General features: G+C 40.0%; 1 protein-coding gene across 1 annotated transcript in view; it reads right to left on the reverse strand.

Moving 5' to 3' along the window:
• The window catches only part of LOC140739509 (dedicator of cytokinesis protein 2-like), a 651,201-nt gene that overhangs the window by 442,841 nt on the left and 186,216 nt on the right, over window positions 1–22,144 (reverse strand). The window contains exons 20-22 of the mRNA XM_073067873.1: window positions 17,595–17,684; window positions 14,431–14,531; window positions 8,431–8,565 (exon numbers count right to left, since the gene is read on the reverse strand). Coding sequence (XP_072923974.1) covers window positions 8,431–8,565; window positions 14,431–14,531; window positions 17,595–17,684 — 326 coding nt within the window. The remainder of the gene's footprint in view (window positions 1–8,430; window positions 8,566–14,430; window positions 14,532–17,594; window positions 17,685–22,144) is intronic.

Genomic DNA, 22,144 nt, shown 5'->3' on the forward strand with positions numbered 1-22,144 from the left:
AAAGCAACATAAAGATTAGTATTTGCATGAACTTTTGTAGTATACACGTAAGCTAAGATCACAACTCTTTAGTTTTGTTTGCTGAAGGAAAGAAATAAACATAGGTGGTTATTAAATTGAAATCTGATGCTACAAGACTTTAGTAAGGTACAAGATGTTAAGATATTAAAGTAAGTGATAATGTGCTCGCGGACTGTTTATCTAGATGCTGAATTGAATGTATAACTGTATTACTCTGTAGTGAAAAGAAAAGCTTTTATATTGTGTTAGATTCTAAAATCCTGCAAGACTCTGTATTACTCTGTTTTTACCGATGGTAAAAACGCGTTGAAGAAAGGGGGTGTTACGCCCGTGGCCCCCTCCTTTTTGAGAATCGCAGGATCGCTATTGATTCGAGTCAGGAGACCCAGGAAATGAAAGAAAGACATGCAGAATCCACAAAGAGTTTGGAATGTGTCCTGGCCTCCGAAAGGCGGAACCATTGATAACGGCTTTGGTCTCTTGAAGACAGAATTGTGTATTGAATCCTGTACGATGCCTCGAAGCCCCCAGGCAATGAACCGGGGGGGGGGGGGGGTTGGTGGAGGGATTGCATCATCCCACCCTGATTGACATCTGAGACCCTGTGAGTCAGGATAAAAGAGGGTCTGAGGAACAGCCCCTTTAGACACACCAGAAGAAACGCTAGCGATCCCGTAATAGCAAAAACTGGTGGAAAGGCCACGTGCGTCCTTTTCCATTTGCCCCGGAATCGGTGGGCCCTTTACCACAGCAGAATGGTTTTTAGCTAACAACGGGGAAATCAACTCCCAACAACTCTCAAAGGATTGACATCATAAAAGGAATGGGCAAGTTTTAACCCGTCTTTCTCTCCAACCAAAAAGCTGCAGCTTGAATGAACTACAGTGACTTTTATATTTCCATCGGACAATACATTATCCCCTAGACAACGATAGAGCTATTTCTTATTGATTATTATTATACCCGCGCTTTTAGATTTAGTATTGATGAAGTATATTATCTGTATGTTTGCATTGATATTATTTTGTGTATTTTTATCAATAAATACTGTTAAAAATAGTACCATCAGACTTCAACAGACCTCTCTATCTTTGCTGGTAAGTGACCCAGTTACGGGGTATGTAACAAAACCATTTTTTATTTAATATGTAGTCATACTGTATGAAAATTAGTCTTCAGGCTACCAGCATCAAGTATCCATTTACACTGACCCCATTTTTATCTTCCCTAAATTCCTATCAATTATCCCCAGATTCTACCATCAATTTATACACCAAGGAAAATTTAGGGTGGCCAATTATACTGCAAACCCAGATGTCTTGGGATGTGGGAGGAAACCCACCCAGTCTTATGGAAAACCTGCACACTCTACACGGACAGCATTGGAAGGAGCATTAAAGTGATACCAACTTTGGCTTTTGATTCTTAAAAAGTGAGGGGATCAATGATATGACCTCCAAGTGTTTTGCTGGGATTATTATTAATCTTCACTTCCACAAAGCCCTCTCCTGAGGGAGGTGACACTGCCAATATCCTCTTTCACACTTGCTTCCAATTCAAAGACTGTGAAGCCATCCTCTCCCTTGGAGAGTTTTCCAAAATGCCTACCAGAAACTAATCACAGTTCCTCAGCAGTCAGGTATGATGCTGGCCCTAGCCCATTGTCAATTATCACTACCCTCATATATCTTTACCTTAACTCATTCCTCAAGCTCCTCTGACTCCCCATAAGTTCTGAGTTTCCTTCACCTACCCTCTTGTTCTCTCTCCATCAAAACCATATGCAGCCCTAACTTTTGACAGCTTCTCCAGCTACCTATGTTCTTTAGCCATATTTGCCAAGGCAAAGGTATCAGAGGAAAACTCCTTGTACTGTGAGATGTTCAGGGCATTTTAAGTTGGGGTCATTTGCTGTGGGAACTTAGGGACAGCAGTTCCATTGGCTCAACATACAGTACATCCATCTCTGTGTGATGTTGTTTTGGAAATGCAGAAGTATTTTTAGACCTTTATTTTGTTTTTTGTTTGTTTTAAAAGTCCAAACAGATACAATTTGCCTTCTCTACTATCCTCATAAATGAATGACTTGCACTCATACCATCCAAGAACACACAAGAGCATTAGAAAGTATTCACTTGGCCTGTATTCACTGGAATTCAGAATAATATCGGGTGACATAATGGAAACAGAGTGAATGGTGAAAGACCTTGGTAGAATGGATGTGGAAAGGATGTTTCCTATGCTGGGAGTGTCACAGGAAGCTGTGGATGCCAAATCTTTATGTATATTTAAGGCAGAGGTTGATAGATCATTGATTGGTCAGGATATGAAGGGATATGGGGAGAAGACAGGTGATTGGTAACTTTTCAGCCATAATGAAATGGCAGAGTAGACTTGATGGGCCAAACAGCCTAATTCTGCTCCTATATCTATGGTTTTATGTCTAAAGTAGAAGCAGGATTAGGCCCCCTAGCTGTTCAAGCCTGCCCTGCCATTCAATACAATCATGATTGGTCTGCCTCAGTTCTCAAGTCCTCTTCCCTTATTCAAAACGCTCCTTCTAGTGAAGGCACATATTCTATCACCCACCCTTAAAATCATTCATGTTTTATTGATCATTCCTTATTCACCTAAACACTGAACTTGTCAGTCATTCGAGGTAGGACAGATGTCATTTTTAAGGAATTCGTCCAGGTTCTCTCTTCAGGGCGACCTCCAAAACTAGTGTATTCCTTTCAGGTAAAGGAACCAAAACTGCTCATAGTTCTCCAGGAATGGCCTCACCAACACCCTGTATATTGCAACAATACCTCTTAATTTGAAACTCTAACTACCTAGCACTAAAGACAATTTGAAAGGCCATCTGCCTTCCTAATTATTTGCTGTACAAGAACACTCGAATACCTTTTGTACTTAACTCACTCTTCATTTAGATAATAATCTTCTGATTCATAGAATATAGAAATCTACAGCATATTACAGGCTCTTCACCCATCAATGTTGTGCCAATCATGTAACCTACTCTAGAAACTGCCTACAATTCCCCCACCACATAGCCCTCTATTTTTCTAAACTCCATGTACCTATCAAAGAGTCTCTTAAAAGACTCTATTGTATCTGCCTCTACCACTATTGCTGGCAGTACATTCCACAGACCCACCCTCTGTACATCCCCTCTGTACCTACTTCCAAGCACCTTAAAAATGTGCCCTCTCATATTAGCCATTTCAGGCCTGGGAAAAAGCCTCTGGCTATCCACACTATCAATGCCGCTCATCATCTTATACACCCTCTCTCAGGTCACCCCTCATCCTCTGCCACTCCAAGGAGAAAAGGCCAAGTTCACTGAATCCATTCTCATAAGGCACACTCTCCAATCCAGGCAACATCCTTGTAAATCTCCTTTGCACTCTTTCTATAGTTTCCACATCCTTCCTGTAGTGAGGTGACCAGAAATGAACACAGTACTCCAAGCAGGGTCTAACCAAGGTCTTATATAGCTGTAACATTTCCTCACAGCTCCTAAACTCAGTCCCACAGTTGATGAATGCCAACACACCATATGCCTTCTTAACAACACCGTCAATCTCTGCAGCAGCTTTGGGTATCCTATGGACGTGGACCCCAAGATCTCTCTGATCGTCCACACTGCCAAGAGTCTTTCCATTAACACTGTATTCTGTCTTCAAATTTGACCTACTGAAATGAACCACTTCACAGTTATCTGGGTTGAACTTTATCTGCCACTTCTCATCCCAGTTCTGCATCCTATCGATGTTCCACTAAAGCCCCTGACAACCCTCCAGACTTTCCACAACACCTCCAGCCTTTGCGTCATCAGCAAACTTACTAATGCACTCTTCTACTTCTTCATCCAGGTCATTTATAAAAATCACAAAGAGGATGGGTCCCAGAACAGATCCTGCAGAACACATTGGTCACTATCTCCAAGCAGAATATAATTCAGGTTAACCAAGTGCTGACCTCACAATTTCCCACATTGAACACTATTTTCCTAATTTTTTGCCCACTTACTCAACCTAACCATATCTGTTGCAGGGTCTTAATCTCCTCAACAAGTTTGCCTTCCTGCATACTTTTATGTCATCAACAAATCTGGATAGCTTTTACTGCACTCACTTTTCAAAGCTTTTGATTTTTATCATAAATAATTGAACATTGGTGCACTCCACTAGTTACATCTTTCCAAATTAAGAACAGGCCCATTTATTCCAAATATCCTCCAGTTATAACTGCTCATTATATTATCTCCTGTTTAATGAGTACAGTTACTTTCACGGTCACTGGGCTAACGAATAAAATGGTCAGAGCAGAATAATTCTCCTGAATACACAGCAGTCTCCCAGTATCGTCCCCAGTTAAGATGCTCTGGTGTTGGCATGAATCTTGAAACAATTCTTTGGCTCAGACACATGCAATACACTACAAAAGCTGAGGTGACTCTTTGGAAGACAGCTAATGCAGCAATTGCGGAAGATTGCTCGAAAGTTGCTGCACAAGTTGATTGGCTGTTTAAGAAGCTCTAAGGTGTGTTGGCTGTCATTAGTCTGGGGATTGAGTTCAAGAGCTTTGATGTAATGTGGGTGCTGAAGGGTCTGTGCTGTGCTATGTTGTTCCATGCTGGAAATAGAGCCACAGAGAGACCCATATACATGCTGTCAGCTCAGTGAGTCGATGCCAAACTTCACCAACTCATTTACCCACATCCTACGTTAACTTTAATGTTTATATTCCCCACATTCCCATCAGCTAATTCTACTACTCACCTACACATTAGTAATTATAGTGGCCAATTTATCTACCCACGGATGTTCGTGGGATATGGCAGGAGGAATCTCACAAGGACAGAATTGAAAAGTGCTAAATCACATGGACACCCATGGCCAAGTTTGAATACAGATCATTAGAGCCAAAAGATCTTCAATTCCATTAATGTTCAATTCCACTGATGTTGTAGCCTGTCCTTCAGGCTACAACATCAACATCAACCGTCAACCACCCATTGAAACCAAACTGAAGATAATCCTAGTTTTTATTCTTCCCACTTTCAATGCACACAAAAGGATAAATAAGGAACAGATGATAAAGGGAACATGTGCTTGGAGAGAGAGGGTGTGGATGAGGTCCTAAATGAATACTTTACATTAGTATTTACCAAAGAGAAGGACATGGAGAATAAGCCAATCAATGTAGAGTGCACTAATTTTATAGGGCATTTCAAGACAAAGAAGGAGCTGGTTTGGACTTCATAAACAACATTGGGGTAGATACATCCTTAGGACCTGGTGGGCTATTGAGAGAGGCAATAGATGAGATTTCTGGCACCTCGATCAATACCTTCATGTCCTCTCTAGAGGAATAGCTAATGTTATTCCTTTATTCAAGAAAGGAAATAGAAACAATCCTGGAAATAACTGACTGGTTAGTCCCACATCTGTGTGGGGAGGTTACAGGAAAGGATTCATGGGGACAGGATTTATGAACACTGGGAAATACATACCTAAAAACAAACCTATGGGTTTGGGAGGAGCTAGTTTGTCTTATTAACTTGATTGAGGTTTTCAAAGAGATGATTAAGATGACTGATGAAGACAGAGCTATGAATGTTGTCCACGGGAATTTTAGTGAGACATTTGACAAGGTCCTTTGTAGGAGGCACATCCAGAAAATGAAATTCCATGGGATCATCAGTAAATTGGATGTTTGGATTTAGAATTGGTTTGCCCTTAGAAATTAGAAGGACTTAGAAGGTAGTGATCAATGGGACATTTTGGCTAGAGGTCTATGACTACAGATGTTTCACATGGATCCTCCACTGAACCTCCAATATTTGTGACATATATCTAGTGCAAAAGTCTTAGACATCCTAGATTTTTTATCTGGTTTTTAGATGGTATGGTGTCCACAGAGCCCTGATCTTAACGTCATTGAGGTAGCCTGGGAATACCCGGTGAGACAGAAGCAAGCAGACAGTTAAAGTCTCCAAGATCTTTGGCAGGTTCTCCAAGACGTTTAGAACAACCTACCAGTGGACTTTCTTATAAAACTGCACAGCAGTGTACCTAAGAAAACTGATGCAGTTTTAAAGGCAAACAATGGCCTTTATTGATTTGATTTAAATTTTTATTGTTTACTGTTCTTTATGGAAATTTTTTAATATTCAGAAACTTTACATATCTTTATTTTTGAAAGCATCTTTGCTTTAAAGATAACACGAGTGAATCTGCAGGTGCTGGAAATAAATAAAAACACAAAATGCTGGCAGAACTCAGCAGGCCAGACAGCATCTATGGGAGGAGGTAGTGATGACGTTTCGGGCCGAAACCCTTCATCATGATTCCTGATTTTATGTTTTGTGTTTTTAGTCGCTTTAAAGATTTTTTTATATACACTGAGCAAGTGTGTGTGTGTGTGTGTGTGTGTGTGTGTGTGTGTGTGTGTGTGTGTGTGTGTGTGTGTGTGTGTGTGTGTGTGTGTGTGTGTGTGTGTGTGTGTGTGTGTGTGTGTGTGTGTGTGTGTGTGTGTGAACTTTAACTGTCTTGCTTGCTTCTGTCTCACTGGGTAATCCCAGTCTACCTCAATAAATGGCAGAATGAGTTTAACCAGACAAATGAAGCCACTGTTAATGCAAGACTCATAACAATGGTGATGTGCAGAGGGATCTTAGGGTCTAGGTATAAAGCCCTCTGAAAATGGCTACACAGGGTGGTAAAGAAGGCATATGGCATACTTGCTTTTATCAGTTAAGGAAATGACAATGTTGCGGCTTCATAAAACTCTGGTTAGGTTTCATGTGGAATATCACATTCAGTTCTGATCACCCCAAAATACGAAAAACATTAAGACTTTGGAGAGGGTGCAAAGTCGGTTCATCAGGATGCTGCCTGGATTAGAGGGCATGTGCTGTAAGAAAAGAGATTGACAAACTTGGACTCCTTTCTCTAGAGTAGCGGAGGCTGAGGGGAAATCTGATAGAGGTATATAAGTATCTTTACCCCAGGGTTCAAATGCCTAATAACAGAAGGCATTTGACATTGAAGGTGACAGGAGATAAATTCAAAGCAGATGTGCAGAGCAAATATTTTTTTTACTTGGAATGTGGTGGGTATCTAGAATGCACTGCCTGGTGCGATAGTGTAGGCAAATATGAAAGTAACATCCAAGTGGCTCTTAGAGAGGCACATGAATGTATTGAATTGAATTGACTTTATTTCTTCCATCCTTCACATACATGAAGAGTAAAAATCTTTATGTTATGTCTCCATCTAAATGTGCAATGTGCAATGATAGTAATTTATAATAAATAGAACAGTCAATGTAATATAGAATACACTCAAGTCAGCGTGAGTTCATCAGTCTGATGGCCTGGTGGAAGAAGCTGTCCCAGAGCCCGTTGGTCCTGGCTTTTATGCTGCAGTACGGTTTCCTGGATGATAGCAGCTGGAATAGATTGTGGTTGGGATGACGGGTCCCCAATGATCCTATGGACCCTTCTTACACACTTGTCCTTGTAAATGTCCTGAACCATGCGAAATTTACAACTACAGATGTGCTGGGCTGTCCGCACCACTCTCTACAGAGTCCCTGCAATTAAGGGACTTACAGTTCCTATACCAGGAAGCGATGCAGCCAGTGAGGATGCTCTCAGTTGTGCCCCTGTAGAAAGTTCTTAGGAAAGTGCAGGAAATGAAAGAATACGAACATTGTGTAGGCAAAAGAGATTAGTTTAGTTGGCCATATGATTACTAATTTAATTACTTAAGCATAACATTGTGGACCAAAGATCCTCTTCCTGTACTGTACTGTTCTATGTTCTAACTCTTCCCAGATTCACCACTCACTAGGGGCAATTTACAATACCCAATTAACCTGCCAACTACATAAATTTGCAATGTGAGAAGTAACTGGAGCACTCAACAGAAAGCCATGAGGCCACAGGGAGTAAGTGCTATCTCCATGCAGTCAGTATTCAAGATTTAGATGGAATACACATCTTTGGTGCTGTATAACAGCAGCTTTCCCAGCAACTCTATATCCTTTTGTGTACCATACATGATGACTTTACTAATGGTTGTCCATCATAAAGTGTCAGCAAAGATGCAGAGAATAGCACACTCAACTGTTTATTATTCATCATTGAGAGCAAGTCAATAACTCTTCCAGCTACTACAGTATTTGTTCTGGCATATCTTTCTCATTTCTTTGTATTGGAATTCATTGAAGTCCTCCAACTGAACAGACATACGTCTTTCTAAATACTAAAGTCAAATAGACTGACTGACATCACTTTTTAAAAATCAAGTTGGAATTTATTTCTTAAACCAGCAGCTTGAATGAAAATTTAAATTATCATTTAGTAAACGAATTAAATCAACATCTAGAACTTACTGTGCAAATAATGATCGCGACCTCACAATGAATTTAAAGATGTACTCCAGTGCTTTCAAAGTGCGTAAGATTGGTTCACACTGCTTGCCTTCACAACATATATCCAGGTAGTTCTTCAACACTGTCATCAGTTTTCTAGAACAATATCCAAGGGAAAAAATAATCAATGAACAGCTTATTAAATAGAGATGTGCATTTGTCAGTAACTTGATTTAAATGCACATGGAACTTTGGGATCTTCAAATAAAATAACTGATGTTGAAATATCTACCAGCATATTGAAAGAAATTGAAGAGAATTTGTAGGATTGGTGTCTAGAAACTGATAAAGCAGCTTACACAAGAAAATAAAATACTGAATTATATGAAAGTGCCTATAATGCCTTCTACAGTATATGCCTAAAGCTCTTTACAAATGATTAAGTCCATTTGAAATGTGGTAATATAAGAAATACAACAGTCAATTTGCCCAGAGCAAGGACTACCATACAATAGTGCAATTAAAACCAGAATATCTGTTTTAAGTGATGTTGACTGAGAAATAACTGTTATCCAGAGGACTATTTAGAGTTTTGAAATGGTGCTCCAAGATTGTGTATGTTAAGCTGGGAGGAAAGACAGTGCTTCCTTTTAAAATCAATCTGCAAGATAGCACATTCAGCGGTACAGAAATCTCTCAGCAGCACGCCAATGTATTAGCCCCAGGTTTTTGCTTAGGTCTCTCAAAATTAATTTGAATCTACCGACTTTTTGACTTGGAAGCAAAGGTACAGCTCCTGAAACAGAGGAAGCTGGGAGTTACTGGGGAAAGTAAGATACTGAATCATTTAAAAGTTCCCTTTACGACACTTGCAGCCTCCAGCTAATGAATGCCCAAATCTATGGACACCTCATACATATGAAGGAATGTTTAGGAAACTGGCAGGATGCCTTTGTTGGCTGCTGCGCGGCTGCAGGCATCTCCTGCCATGTGGGATCTCGGTTTGTAGTCATAATTCCAACTTGCATACTGTTCACAGGAACAGAATCCTACTGTAACCTAGAGAAGATCAAGTGTTCAAAATCTGTTCATCTCTAGTTACTGACACCCAAGAAAGGCATTAAGATCCTAAATGTGCCACAGAGAAAAGCTACAAGTGTGAAAGTCTGAGCACATCAAGTCTTCGGATATCAAAAGTTACTGTTTGAAATACTCTTAGTGAAATGAATAATTCATTATTTGGAAAAGAGTAAATCTAAAACTGATTAAATGGTGACCTGAGCAAATTTGCAATGTGCTCAAAGCTAAATATTGCATTAATGCAGGAAACTATTCACAATTCTTCGCACATTTGACATGTACTTCCAGGTGGAAATTCCGGTACCATTTGAGAATGTTTTGCTTGAGCAGGAGACTATGTGTTTTTAAAGTCTCTTTAAGAGCTGTCCTTCACTTCTGTCCCCTTTCTGGTCTTTATTTAGCCTTGTTTGTCTATAAATAGTGACAACAGAAGGGTTTCAGATGCCAGGTGCAGGAACTGAAAACAAAATTATTCTTTTGAGAAGGAAGAAACAGACTAAGTGAATTACAAGTACTAAAGATTCTGCAGATGCTAGAAATCTTGAGGAGTATGCACAAAATGTTCATTTATGGAATATTCAGGCAGCATTTATGCAAGGGAGTAAAGAGTCAATAATTTGGGCCAAAACCTTTCATCAGGTGTTATATGGAGAGTTATTCTCCACAGCAACAATTAGAATATGTTTCTTATGTATGCATGTATAAATTCCTTAATTGTCATTCACCGTGAGTGAAATTGCTAGAAGGGTGACAAACAGCTACCAAAACACTCCTTTGCATTTCTTTCTTCATTCCTGTAGTATATACTATCTTTGCACCTTTCTGCTGTTTTACACTCATTGTTCTATTTATTGTTATTTCCGTGTATATTGTTTACTCTCTGAGCTTCATGCAAGAAAGGGATTTTATTGCACTCTGGTGTATGTTACAATAATCTAATCTGAATACGTGATCTGTAAAAGAATGTTTTGCAAGACAGTTAAGGCAGTGAAAAGGAGACAAAAGAGACTGCAGATTCTGGAATATGGTGCAAAATACAATGCTTGACAGAACTTAGGGTGTCAAGCAGCATCTGTGATGTCAGCCATTCTTTTATCTCCAAACATGCTCCCTATCCGGCTCAGTTCCTCCAGCAATTTGTGGAGGTTTTTTGCACCAGGCAGCTAAAGGCTTTAGAACATTAAAGGATTACAGTGTGTGGTCAAGTTCAGGGCAGGACACAGAGAGAATATTTTGTAGAATGTGGGGTAGCATGGAATTTTCTTTATTTTGCAACATTATCTGATTATTTCATACTGACGGAACAAGGAGACTCTGCTTATTACTGTTGTTTCGTGCATTTTCATACTGCTTAATGAAATAAATTTTAATTCAACTGAATGTTGCCTCATCAGGCCTCGATTTAGCTATTTTCTGCCAGGTATGAACCTCTTGACCTGTTTGAATGATGTCATCAAATCCAATCACATTAGATTTTACTATTACACTCCTGGCTCCCATTATTATACACCAAAGAATCCACAACTATCAAAAATTTGCCACATAGATTCTTTATAGGAAAGAATGATTTCACTGAAATCCAGAGTCTACCTATGGCATCATTAAATTGATAACAGGTTACTAGAGGATAAATACAGAGATCCTGAATAATTTGTTTTCCTTAGCTGAATAAAATGATACCTCAACACTTGAACTTAAAGTCTCAAGACAGCAAGCTCCAAAAGAAGGGAAATGTCTATAATCAACTTGCACAGGAATCAATGTCGGAATCTTTGAACTGTGAATCTCTTGAGTTTATATAGAGGTTGTAGGATATATACACACACATCATAATTTAGAAAATGATGAAAAATAAGGCCACAGCTTGTGAACAAAGCCTATCAAACTGACTAAACTGAAGACTGAACTAAACTGAAATGGTATCATGCACACTATCTGTTCACTTGCATATCATCTTTTTGATCCTAAGTATGCAAAGAATCAAAACAAATGAAATTTCCACCTTTCACAGATATTTTAATATTTCTGATTAAAGGTTGATGCTGAAAGAAAGATTTATCTGGTGGGAAAAGAGGAAGAGGAATTGCTTTCATCCTTAACACTCACCCCTGCTAGGTGAAATTTTCAACGACTGCACATTTCCAAAACTGAAATTAATAAATTTCTGAAAACCGGGGGCATCAATGAACATGAAGGTGAGACAAGAAGGTCAGCAATGATCATACTGAATGGTGGAGTAGTTCAGTGAGCTTTGTAACTATTTCCTGGGTCTTCTCCTTCTGTTCAATGTTATTCACCCTTTTACTCCTGCCTATAGTCCTCACAACTACTTACCCTGGTCACTTTTCTCAGTTAGTCCCCATTTTCCACATTACAAAACAGTATTTTCTAATCCATGATTCCAATTTCTTTTTCCCTTCAATATTGTCTATTTCCTCCTCAAGAGAATTTGGATTTGTCACTCGAGTCTCGCCATATTTCAACAATGTATTAATGTTAATAGCATGAATTCATAACACAATATAGCATGGTTGATCCAATGCTGTTGATCCCTGTGATTTTGGTTATCACCATTCCACCCAGTGAAACAATTGCAGTCAATGATGAAGAGTGGACACAGTCACTTTGTGTTCCTGGGGTAAACATATGGCGATCTACCCAGCCATCATTATGATGTCTGTATGCTTGTAACCACAAATTTCCACTGTTTGTGTTTTGTTTAATGTTTCCTGTTTTCTCTCTTTCTTCTTGCTAGAAAGTGATTTTTTTGCACAACAGTTTTTCCTTGTTCTTTTTGGAAATGGCTTTTCCCAGTGTATGGATCCAATAGTACAGGAGAAAAGGAGCATGAGCAGGCCATCGGGCCCTTCAAGCCTGTTTAATAATTCAAAATGATCACTGCTGATCTATGTAGGCCTCAATTCCTCCTCTGTGCCAGTTCCCCATCACCCTTAATTCCTAATCTTTTAAATATTTATCAATCTCTACCTCAAATAAATCCAATCACCTGGCCTTCACCAATTTCAGGGGCAGAGAATTTGCAAGATTCACTGCCCTCTAAGGTAGTGAATTTCACAGTTCCAGTTGGTTGGCACTGAAGACATACATAAAAACTGACATATTGGCAAAGATACAAGAGAGGCTCCCTTAGATGATGAAGCACTGTAAAATTAGTTGTGACCTTTCAAGGAGGAGAGGAAGAAGGGGATGGAAATTTGTTGGTTAGAGAAGTCAAATTTTCAGGATAAGTAACACATAGGTTAACACAAAATTACCAACACAGAAATCATTTAATTTGTCCAAGTATGAGGGGTGATTGATAAGATTGTGGCCCAAGGAAGAAGGAGTCAATTTTAGAAAACCTAGCACATTTATTTTTCAACATAGTCCCCCCTACACTTACACAGAGTCCAGTGGTCTGTGGAGCATATGGATCTTGGCCCTCCAGAAAGTGTCCACAGTAGGGGTGATTGATAAGTTTGTGGCTTAAGGTAGAAGGAGATGAGTTATACAGCTCTCGTTACATGCATACGCAGTTCAACTCTTTCAGTGATTAGGCAGAAAGTTTGAAGTTAATAACTTATCTCCTTCCACCTTAGTCCACGAACTTATCAATCACCCCTGCTGTGGACACTTTCTGGAGGTCCAAGGTCTGTATGCTCCACGACCGCTGGACTAAGTGTATAAATGTAGGAGAGGACTATGTTGAAAAATTAATGTGCTAGGTTTTCTAAAATTGACTCCCTCTACCTTAGGTCACAAACTTACCAATCACCTCTCATAGTCAACGGTTATGTTTATACTCCGTATAAACTGTCTTCCTCTAAATCGTACCTTGTCTATTAAGACCATAGGATATTGGAACAGAATAAAGCCATTAGAACAGCTAACCTGCTCCACCGTTCAATCATGGTTGACTTCTTTGCCTCAAACCCATTCTCCCACATTGTCCACCTAAACATTACATCCCCCCCAATCCCCTTATCAGTCAGGAACCTACCATTTTGGCCTCAACTACATCTAGTGACAGAACCTCCACAAACCTCTGGGTAATGAATTCCACAGCTCATCTTCCCACCTGCTGAAATTTCTCCTCACAGTTCTAAAGGGATGCCCTTTATTCTGTGTTGGCCCACAGACCCTAGACTCAGCTACTAATGGAAGCATCCTTTCCACGTTTACTCTGTCTAGGCCTTTCAGTATTTGTTAGTTTTCATAGAGATCCTCTGAAGTCCATCGTGTATAGGATCTGCATATATTAAACTTTTCATTCTCATTAACATCCTCTGGAACTTTTCCAGGGCAAGAACACCTTACTTTAGATACAGAGCCCAAAATTGTTTAAAATATTCCAAGTGCATTCTGAACAATGCCTCATAAAGTTTCAGTAATATATCCTTGCTATTATATTCTAGCTCTCTTGAAATGAAAGCTATCATTGCATTTGCATTCCTTACTATCAACTCAAGCAGCAAGTTAACCTTAAAGGAATCCTAAAATAGGACTCCATGTTCCTTTGCATCTCCAGTTTCTCAATTCTCTCCCTATATTCTATTTCCCCACACCTTCCCTACTTCAGGCATTTCCTTAGATGAATTAGTATAACTTGTTACAATTAATCCACAGAAAAGAAAATTCAGCTGTCCAACTCCTTCAGATAAAGATGCTTTGCTGCCTTTATTAGTGACCATCATTGAATTTCCCACATGGAAATTTTTTTCTTGACCTACCTCAGATGAAGTGTTGTGCTCTCACAATGGTCATAAATATGCACTCTTTACTATTCACATTTATCAGCTGTGCTCCACTAATGAGAGAAAATTGCAAGGCGCTATATGCATTTTGGTGGTCTGATTTGTTGGACTCTCATCATGCAACAAGTACAGTGATCCAGTTAAAAGCAAGGGAACAATCACTGCCAGTTTCAGCAATGGAACTTACTTATAAGCCAAGGTAGCACTGAAATGTTGCTTAATGTAGGCTTCGAGGACAGCATTGAAATGCTGGAATTTTCTGTCTGCGATCAGTCCTATTATGTATATCTGTAAAACAAAACACATAATATTACAACCATCAGCTTTGATGACAGTGTCAGCCTGAAACTGGAGTTTGGCTTTTATTGAACTTCTCTTACAGGGCTTACTTTGTGTCGTTTGAGCAGTATGCTTCACCAGTGCTAAGTTAGAGAAAGGCGTTAGTAGTAATCATGAAAAACCCAAGCCCAATCAAAAGTGTATAAATCACGAAGGGTGTAGATAGGGTAGATGGTCAACATCTTTCTCTTCAGGCAGGAAATAATAATATTAGGGTATTTAGCTTTAAGGTGAGAGGGGAAAGTTTCAAGGAAGTGTATGGAGTAACCTTTCTCAGACACAGAGAGTGATAGGTGACTGGAATGTGGTACCAAGGAAATGGTGGGAGCTGTGTGTGAGTGGCAGTTAATATCCATTTAGCCGGTCACAAGGACAGGTCAGTAATGGGGGAATCACAAACACTAGAAAATCTGCAGATGCTGGAAATCCAGAGCAACACACACAAAATGCTGAAGGAAGTCAACTGGTCAGGCACTACCTATGGAAATGAGTAAACAGATTCTTTATAATGGGGGAATATAGATCATGTGCAGGCAGGTAGGATTAGTTCATATCGGCATTATGGCTGGCTCAGAGATCATGGACAAATGGACCCCTGTGCTCTTTAATGTTATGTTCTGTCTTGATCGATGTTATGGAGTTTAGCAGGGTTCATGGGGGTGGAGAGTAGAAGGTCCTTTCACTGCAGATGGGCAAAACCCTTAAAAGATACAATGGTAACTGTCAAGGTTAATGCCAGGAGTGGAGTCAAGAACATGAATGGAGTATTGACAAAGATTTCATGATCTCACAAAGGTGGATACAATCAGTGCACACATCTTTAAATCACACCTCTGGGAAGATGTAGCTTAAATTACTCCTTGAAGTGCTGTATTTCTCACACCAATGATACTCCCATTGTAGCCTTGGGAAGAAAATTCCCAAATTCTTATCCTGTGTTGAAGCACCAGGTGTTGTCCAAGTCAGGCCAGTAAGGAAGTTGGAGAACACTCTGTGGTTGTATGTTTTTCTTGTTAGTCACTTTTAGGTGTGGGAGCAACAGGGAGATTGTTTTTTATTGTGTATCCGCAGTTGCTCTGTGTAACTTGTTAGCCCAGTTATGAGTTAACAAGTTGTTGAGGCTAGAGCCCTCAATAAAGAACAAAGATAGCAAGAATGCCAGATTTCATTGCATTACAAACATAATTAGAACCACTGAGGATTTGACTGCATTCTGATTTTCCACCAGCCACGTTGGGATTTAAATTCTTATTGCTCTGCTTGTTAGATCGGTCTTCTATATTGTTAGTGCAGTCTCATATTGCCATTCCTGTTCCCTTCTTCTTAGTAGGGCTTTGAGACAACAATCAAATTAAACTGAATCCGTAGAGGTTGTTGAAAGGTAAGGAGCACAGAGAGCTTCATCATAATAATTTTTATCTCTGTCTGATTAAAGAATTAGTAGCTGCGGCTGCTGCAGAAGAAGCTTTGCACAGCAACAATACTGTCCCAGATTGAAGTCCTCGCGTCACATAGTCAAGACAATGGCTTGTACTCCCCATGGTCAGGTTGTACAGGGAAGATCGAGGCATTAAGTGCTAAGCTCTGTATGTCTTTTGGCACTGATACACATTGAAATTCTGAAGAGGAAGGCTCAAATTACATCAGTATTGGTTGGATCATCTTAGCCTGAGCTGAACTGGAATATATTAATGTTACCTGCAAACCTGACTCCAATAAGGGAGAGGGATTTAAAAAAACTGCTGCAGTGGCATCTATTGAAAGAAACCTAAAATGAATAGTCCAGTAAACGGGTGGAAGTTCGGCCACCTTATTGGACTGATCAAGGGGGAGGGGTTGTATTAGATTTCAAGCAGATTTTTAAAAACTTCATCTGATGTAAAAGGCATGAGTAAAGCACACCAATGGCTTTACTTCATTCAGCATTTGAGGAGATTTGGGATGTCAAATTTCGATAGGTGTACAGTGAAAGGTGGCCTGACTGCTTGCATCACCACCTGGTACGGAAGCTCCAGTACATAAGACAGAAAGAGGCTCCAGGGTAAAACAGCATAATCGCCACCACTCCCCCCCCCCCCCCCCCCCCGCCTTGTCTGCAGGTTTGATGATGAGGTTGATATCGGTGTGCAGTGAGTGGACAGTGTGTTCACAGGGGGTAATAGGGGAGGGAAGTAATGAAGTCGAGGTGGTTGATGTCCTGTCAGTAGTGAGAGATGGGCAGAAGACCAGAGCGTGTTGTCCAAGAGTTGAGGAAGGTTGGAGGCACCAAAAGGGATTGAGTGTGTTAGTCTGGATTTCCAGCATCTGCAGAATCTGTGTCCATAAATAAGAAAATAGATTTTTATTGTTACATGTATCGAGGTACAGTGAAAACCTTTGTTTTGCATATGAATTATTACATCACATCAATACGTCAAGGTAGCACAGTGTGAAAGCAATAAAAGAAAGCAGTTTAAAGTATTTTGATTACAGCAGAAGTGCAGAGTAAGCACACAATATGGTGCTAAGCCAGGTTAAGGTAGATAGTGTGGTCAAGAGTGCACCTTATCATACAAGGGTCCATTCAGTAGTCTTATAGCAGCAGGACATAATAAGATGCTGTTCTTGATCCTGGTGGTACATGTTTTCAGGCCTTTATATCTTCTGCCCGTTTGTTGGGGGGAGGACGGGTTGCAGGGAAGAAGCAAGAACTATGGTGTGTGGACCTTTATCACCCTTTCTTCCTCAACATTTGGTGTACATAGCGAGCTCAATCACAAATCACAACCTGGACAGTTTTAAGAAGGCAGCTCTCCGTCACTTCCACAAAGATGTTTAAGAGGTTTAGGGTGACCCAAATATTGTAAGTACTTCGAGCAAACCCCATGGGCTGGCAGAGTAATGGAATGGAAGAAACAGCCTTCACAGACTTGATCAGCCTTCCTCAATTCCTCTTTACTTTCCACAGGAAAAACCCAACAATAGAAGGAACCGGCAAAAAATACATTAACAACCTTACAAAAAGTGCCTTACCAAAGCATCGAAGACAAGGATGTCATATTTATCGGTGTGAGAGTGCTCCATCATGATGTTGAAGAGTGCATCCAGAGTATCCTGAAGGAACTTTAATTAAAGGAAGAATAAGTCATTGGTTATTTCGATAATGAATAATCTTTACTCCAGTGATCTTTGAAAGACATGACCTCTCACATCTCTTTAGGACTCGGTCTGCATCTTTACTTGTGTCTTCCACTTGGAAGCCAACAAATTGAGATTGTGAACTCCTCACACAAAACATGAACAGCCTGGTGAATTCATGCTTATAACCCGGAGTTATGAAGAATATTGATCACAGACTTCTATTAGATGCTTCTAATTGCCTCCACAAAGATGTGAAAATATTTGGTATAAGAGCAAACCAACAGCCAACTTCACAGCATCATTATTTACACTGACATTTCTGTCATTATTTACACTGGTGCCTCTGTCATATTTACACTAGTGTCTCCATTGTTATTTACACCGGTGTCTCTGTCTTTATTTACACCAGTATCTCTGTCGTTATTATCACTGATGTCTCCGTTGTTATTTGCACTAATGCATCTGTTGTTCTTTACACTGATGCCTCATGTTTCAGTTCCATTTACTTGGCTTTGCTCCAATTTCTCATTCTTTCATTGAACATCAATTTCTTCAACATCGCCTTTTTTTTCAACCCCCTTCTGGTTACCCTCTTACTTGTCCTTTTCTCCTCACCTGTTATCAACACCCTCTGCTTCCCCTCCTCTTTCCTTTTCTTCCACAGTACACTGTCAGAAGTTACAGAACCTGAGCCTCTGTAGCTCCCTCTGTAATTGGATCCTCGACCTCCTAACCAGAAGACCACAATCTGTGGGGATTGGTGAAAACATATCCTTCTCGCTGACAATCAACACGGGTGAACCTCAATGGTGTGTGCTTAGCACAGCGCTCTACTCTCTGTATACACATGACTGTGTGACCAGTCATAGCTCAAATACCATCTACAAACTTGCTGATGATACAACCATTGTTGGCAGAATCTCAGGTGGTGATGAGAGGACGTACAGGTGTGAGATATGCCAACTAGTGGATTGGTTCCGCAGAAACAACTTGGCACTCAACGTCAGTGGGACGAAAGAGCTGATTGTGGACTTCAGGAAGAGTGAGATGAAGGAACACATGCCAATTCTCATAGAGGGATCAGAAGTGGAGAGAGTGAGCAGCTTCAAGTTCCTGGGTGTCAAAATCTCTGAGGATCTAACCTGGTCCCAACATATTGATGTAGTCATAAAGAAGGCAAGACAGCAGCTATACTTTATTAGGAGTTTGAAGCAATTTGGCATGTCAACAAATACACTCAAAAATGTCTATAGTTGTACTGTGGAGAGCATTCTGACAGGCTGTATCACTGTCTGGTATGGAGAGTCTACTGCACAGGACCGAAAGAAGCTGCAGAAGGTTGTAAATCTAGTCAGCTCCATCTTGGGCACTAGCCTACAAAGTATCCAGGACATCTTTAGGAAGCGGTGTCTCAGAAAGTCAGCGTCCATTATTAAGAACCTCCAGCACCCAGGGCATGCCCTTTCCTCACTGTTACCATCAGATAGGAGATACGGAAGCCTGAAGGCACACACTCAGCGATTCAGGAACAGCTTCTTCCCCTCTGCCATCCGATTCCTAAATGGACATTGAATCTTTGGACACTACCTCACTTTTTAAAAATATACAGTATTTCTGTTTTGACACATTTTTAAATAATCTGTTCAATATACATAGCTGATTTACTTATTTATTTATTATTATGTTTTGTTTTATTTATTATTATTTTTTTCTCTCTCTGCGAGATTAGGTATTGCATTGATTTGTTGCTGCTAAGTTAACACATCTCACGTCACATGCCAGTGATAATAAACCTGATTCTGATTCTGATTCCTCTCCTGTTAGATTCCTTCTTCAGCCATTTACCTCATCCACCTGTCCTTTCCCAGCTTCCTACTCCACCACCACTCCCGATCCAAGTATCTTTCCTCTCTCCTGGTCTCACCTATCACCTGCTGGCAGGTACTCCTTCCCCTCCCTTCAACTTCTTGCTCTGGTCTCTCTCACCTTCCAGATCTGATGAAGGGTCTCAGCCCGAAATGTTGACTGTTTATTAACCTGTACTAGATGCTGCCTGACCTTCTGAGTTCCTCCAGCATTGTGTGTAGTTCATTCCTTTAGCTGTTAGGTTCAATGTAGAAAGCACCACTTATCCCAATGTTCACAGATTCCCACTACCCCTTCTGCAGAACAATATTTCCCGAGGAAAGCAAATTCATCCACTTAGCTAGAGAGCATTGTCGAGTCCCAGTTCAATAATAGAAATGCAGGAGTAATGGGAATTATAAAGAAAGTTAGGAGTCTTTGTTCTCACATATCATTATTATGTCACACAATGGTGCAGGCAATAAACTGAAAGGAAAATGGAAAGCATGGCACGACTGTGGTTGATCCATAGTCAGAGAACTATCAGCAGATGTGGGCATCACATTTCAGAAAGGATAAATCACAGGATACAGTGAGAGTTATGCAAATATTAACCTGGACTCAAAAGTTTAAATCATGAGATAGTACTGAGGCTTTGTTTCCATTGAGACAGTTAAAGGTAATTTTACTTGTACTTCTCAATTAAATATGACAAAAATCTAAGAGAACAGATAACTGGATAGAGGCGGCTTCCATTGGTTTCCAGAGGAGATGGTAAAGCACTCGAGCCAGGGTTGAGAGGAGTGAAATTTGGTAACACTTCCACAAGCAAAGGGGCAGAGAAATTTGGAATTTCTGCAAACAGGAACTGAACCTAAACCAGCTGTAAATTTTAAATCTATCATTGGCAATCATTTAATAGCTAAAAGTATTATGGAGCTAGGTCACAGATTACCATGACATCACTTATTGGTGGGAAAATACTGGGAGATTAATCAGTTTATTTCCAATCCCATCTTTCCATGGTTGTCTCATGTGCCCTGCTTCCATTATAAGGTTCTGTTTCCTTGTTTCTGATGCCTTCAAAGATCTCCATAGCCACAACACTCTGTCTTGGATATGCTTCTCCTTAAGGAAATCCTGTGAATATATTGTTCACTAATAGGCATTATGAACCACTCAGCTGAACAGATCACTCTGCAGTAACTTTTAGTAAGTAATTTGAGGGTTTGGTATTCCAGCCACAGTTCCTATAAAATTAACTCACATTAAACTGTGCAGAATTAGTTCAGACAGAAAACTACATAGTCTGTGAGTGCTCAAATTTAGAGACTTTACAGTTGCTGTAAGGATACTGCTGTCAACAACATGTATTCATAGCACCTTGAGGCTATTTGGCCCACATCCTTGTATAACATTTGTAAAAGCAAGTCTCTCTTCTTAGCTGTTGCCTCATTATCCTTTACATATAAACCTGTCATTTTCTATAAAAATTGCCATTTTATCAATGCAGACACAAGAAACTGTAGATGCTGAAATCCGGAACAACAATCTGCTGCAGGTACTCAGCAGGTCGAGCATCATCTTGGGTGGAGAACAACTGTAGACATTTCAGAGATTTGCCACATTTTGATCCAAAACATCAACGGCTCCTTTCCTCCTGCAGATGCTGCTGGGCCCACTGAGTTCAGAATCAGAATCACATTTAATATCACCGGCATATGTCTTTGTTGCAACAGTACAATGCAATACTTAATTAAAAAAAACCTGTGAATTACAGTAAGTTTATATAGTTAAATCAGATAAGTTGTGCAAAAATAGAAATAAACAAGTAGTGAGGTAATGTTTATTGGTTCAATGTCCAATCACAGGGGAAGAAGCTGTTCCTGAATTGTTGGGTGTGTGCCTTCAGGCTTCTGTACCTTCTTTCTGATGGCAACAACAAGAAGAGGGCGTGTCCTGGGTGCTAGGGGTCCTTAATGATGGATGCCACCTTTTTGAGGCATCACTCCTTGAAGATATCCTGAATACTACAGAGTTTCCATGATGGAACTGACTAAGCTTACAACTCTCTGCAGTTTATTTTGATCCTCTAGAAAATTGCTTGTTTCTATTTAATTATCTTCCACCTTCTCCTCAGGATATTGAGTTCCAACATCAACAATTTGTTGCATCAGAAACATTCTCTTAATCCTTTCTTCTGATTTTCCAGTTCAGTGACTGGTAGCTCTCCATTGGTCTTGTAGCTGATGTAACCCTTGGAGCTGTCAGAATTTCAAGTATAGTTTATCCCAGGTGACTATACTGAAGCTCCAAAGAAAGAGAGTGTCGCATAAGACTAATCAATTTACCATGTCTGGGCTTTGAAAGTCCCTGCAGGTTAGACTAAAGCGGTGAACAGTTATGCATTTGTTTTAATGATTTGGCATAACCCTAGGTAGCCTCCTTTCCAAAGACTAATCAGTTGAAATAATATATTACCTAACACATGGGAAGCCTCCAGGTAGGTCTGTAGTAGAGAACATGATGTGTTAATGGGTTTGCCTGAGGACACTGCAGAAATTATCTTGATTATGATGTGTTTATTACTGCAAAAA

The sequence above is a fragment of the Hemitrygon akajei genome, chromosome 15, assembly GCF_048418815.1.
Source record: "Hemitrygon akajei chromosome 15, sHemAka1.3, whole genome shotgun sequence".
In the NCBI taxonomy this organism is placed as follows: domain Eukaryota; kingdom Metazoa; phylum Chordata; class Chondrichthyes; order Myliobatiformes; family Dasyatidae; genus Hemitrygon; species Hemitrygon akajei.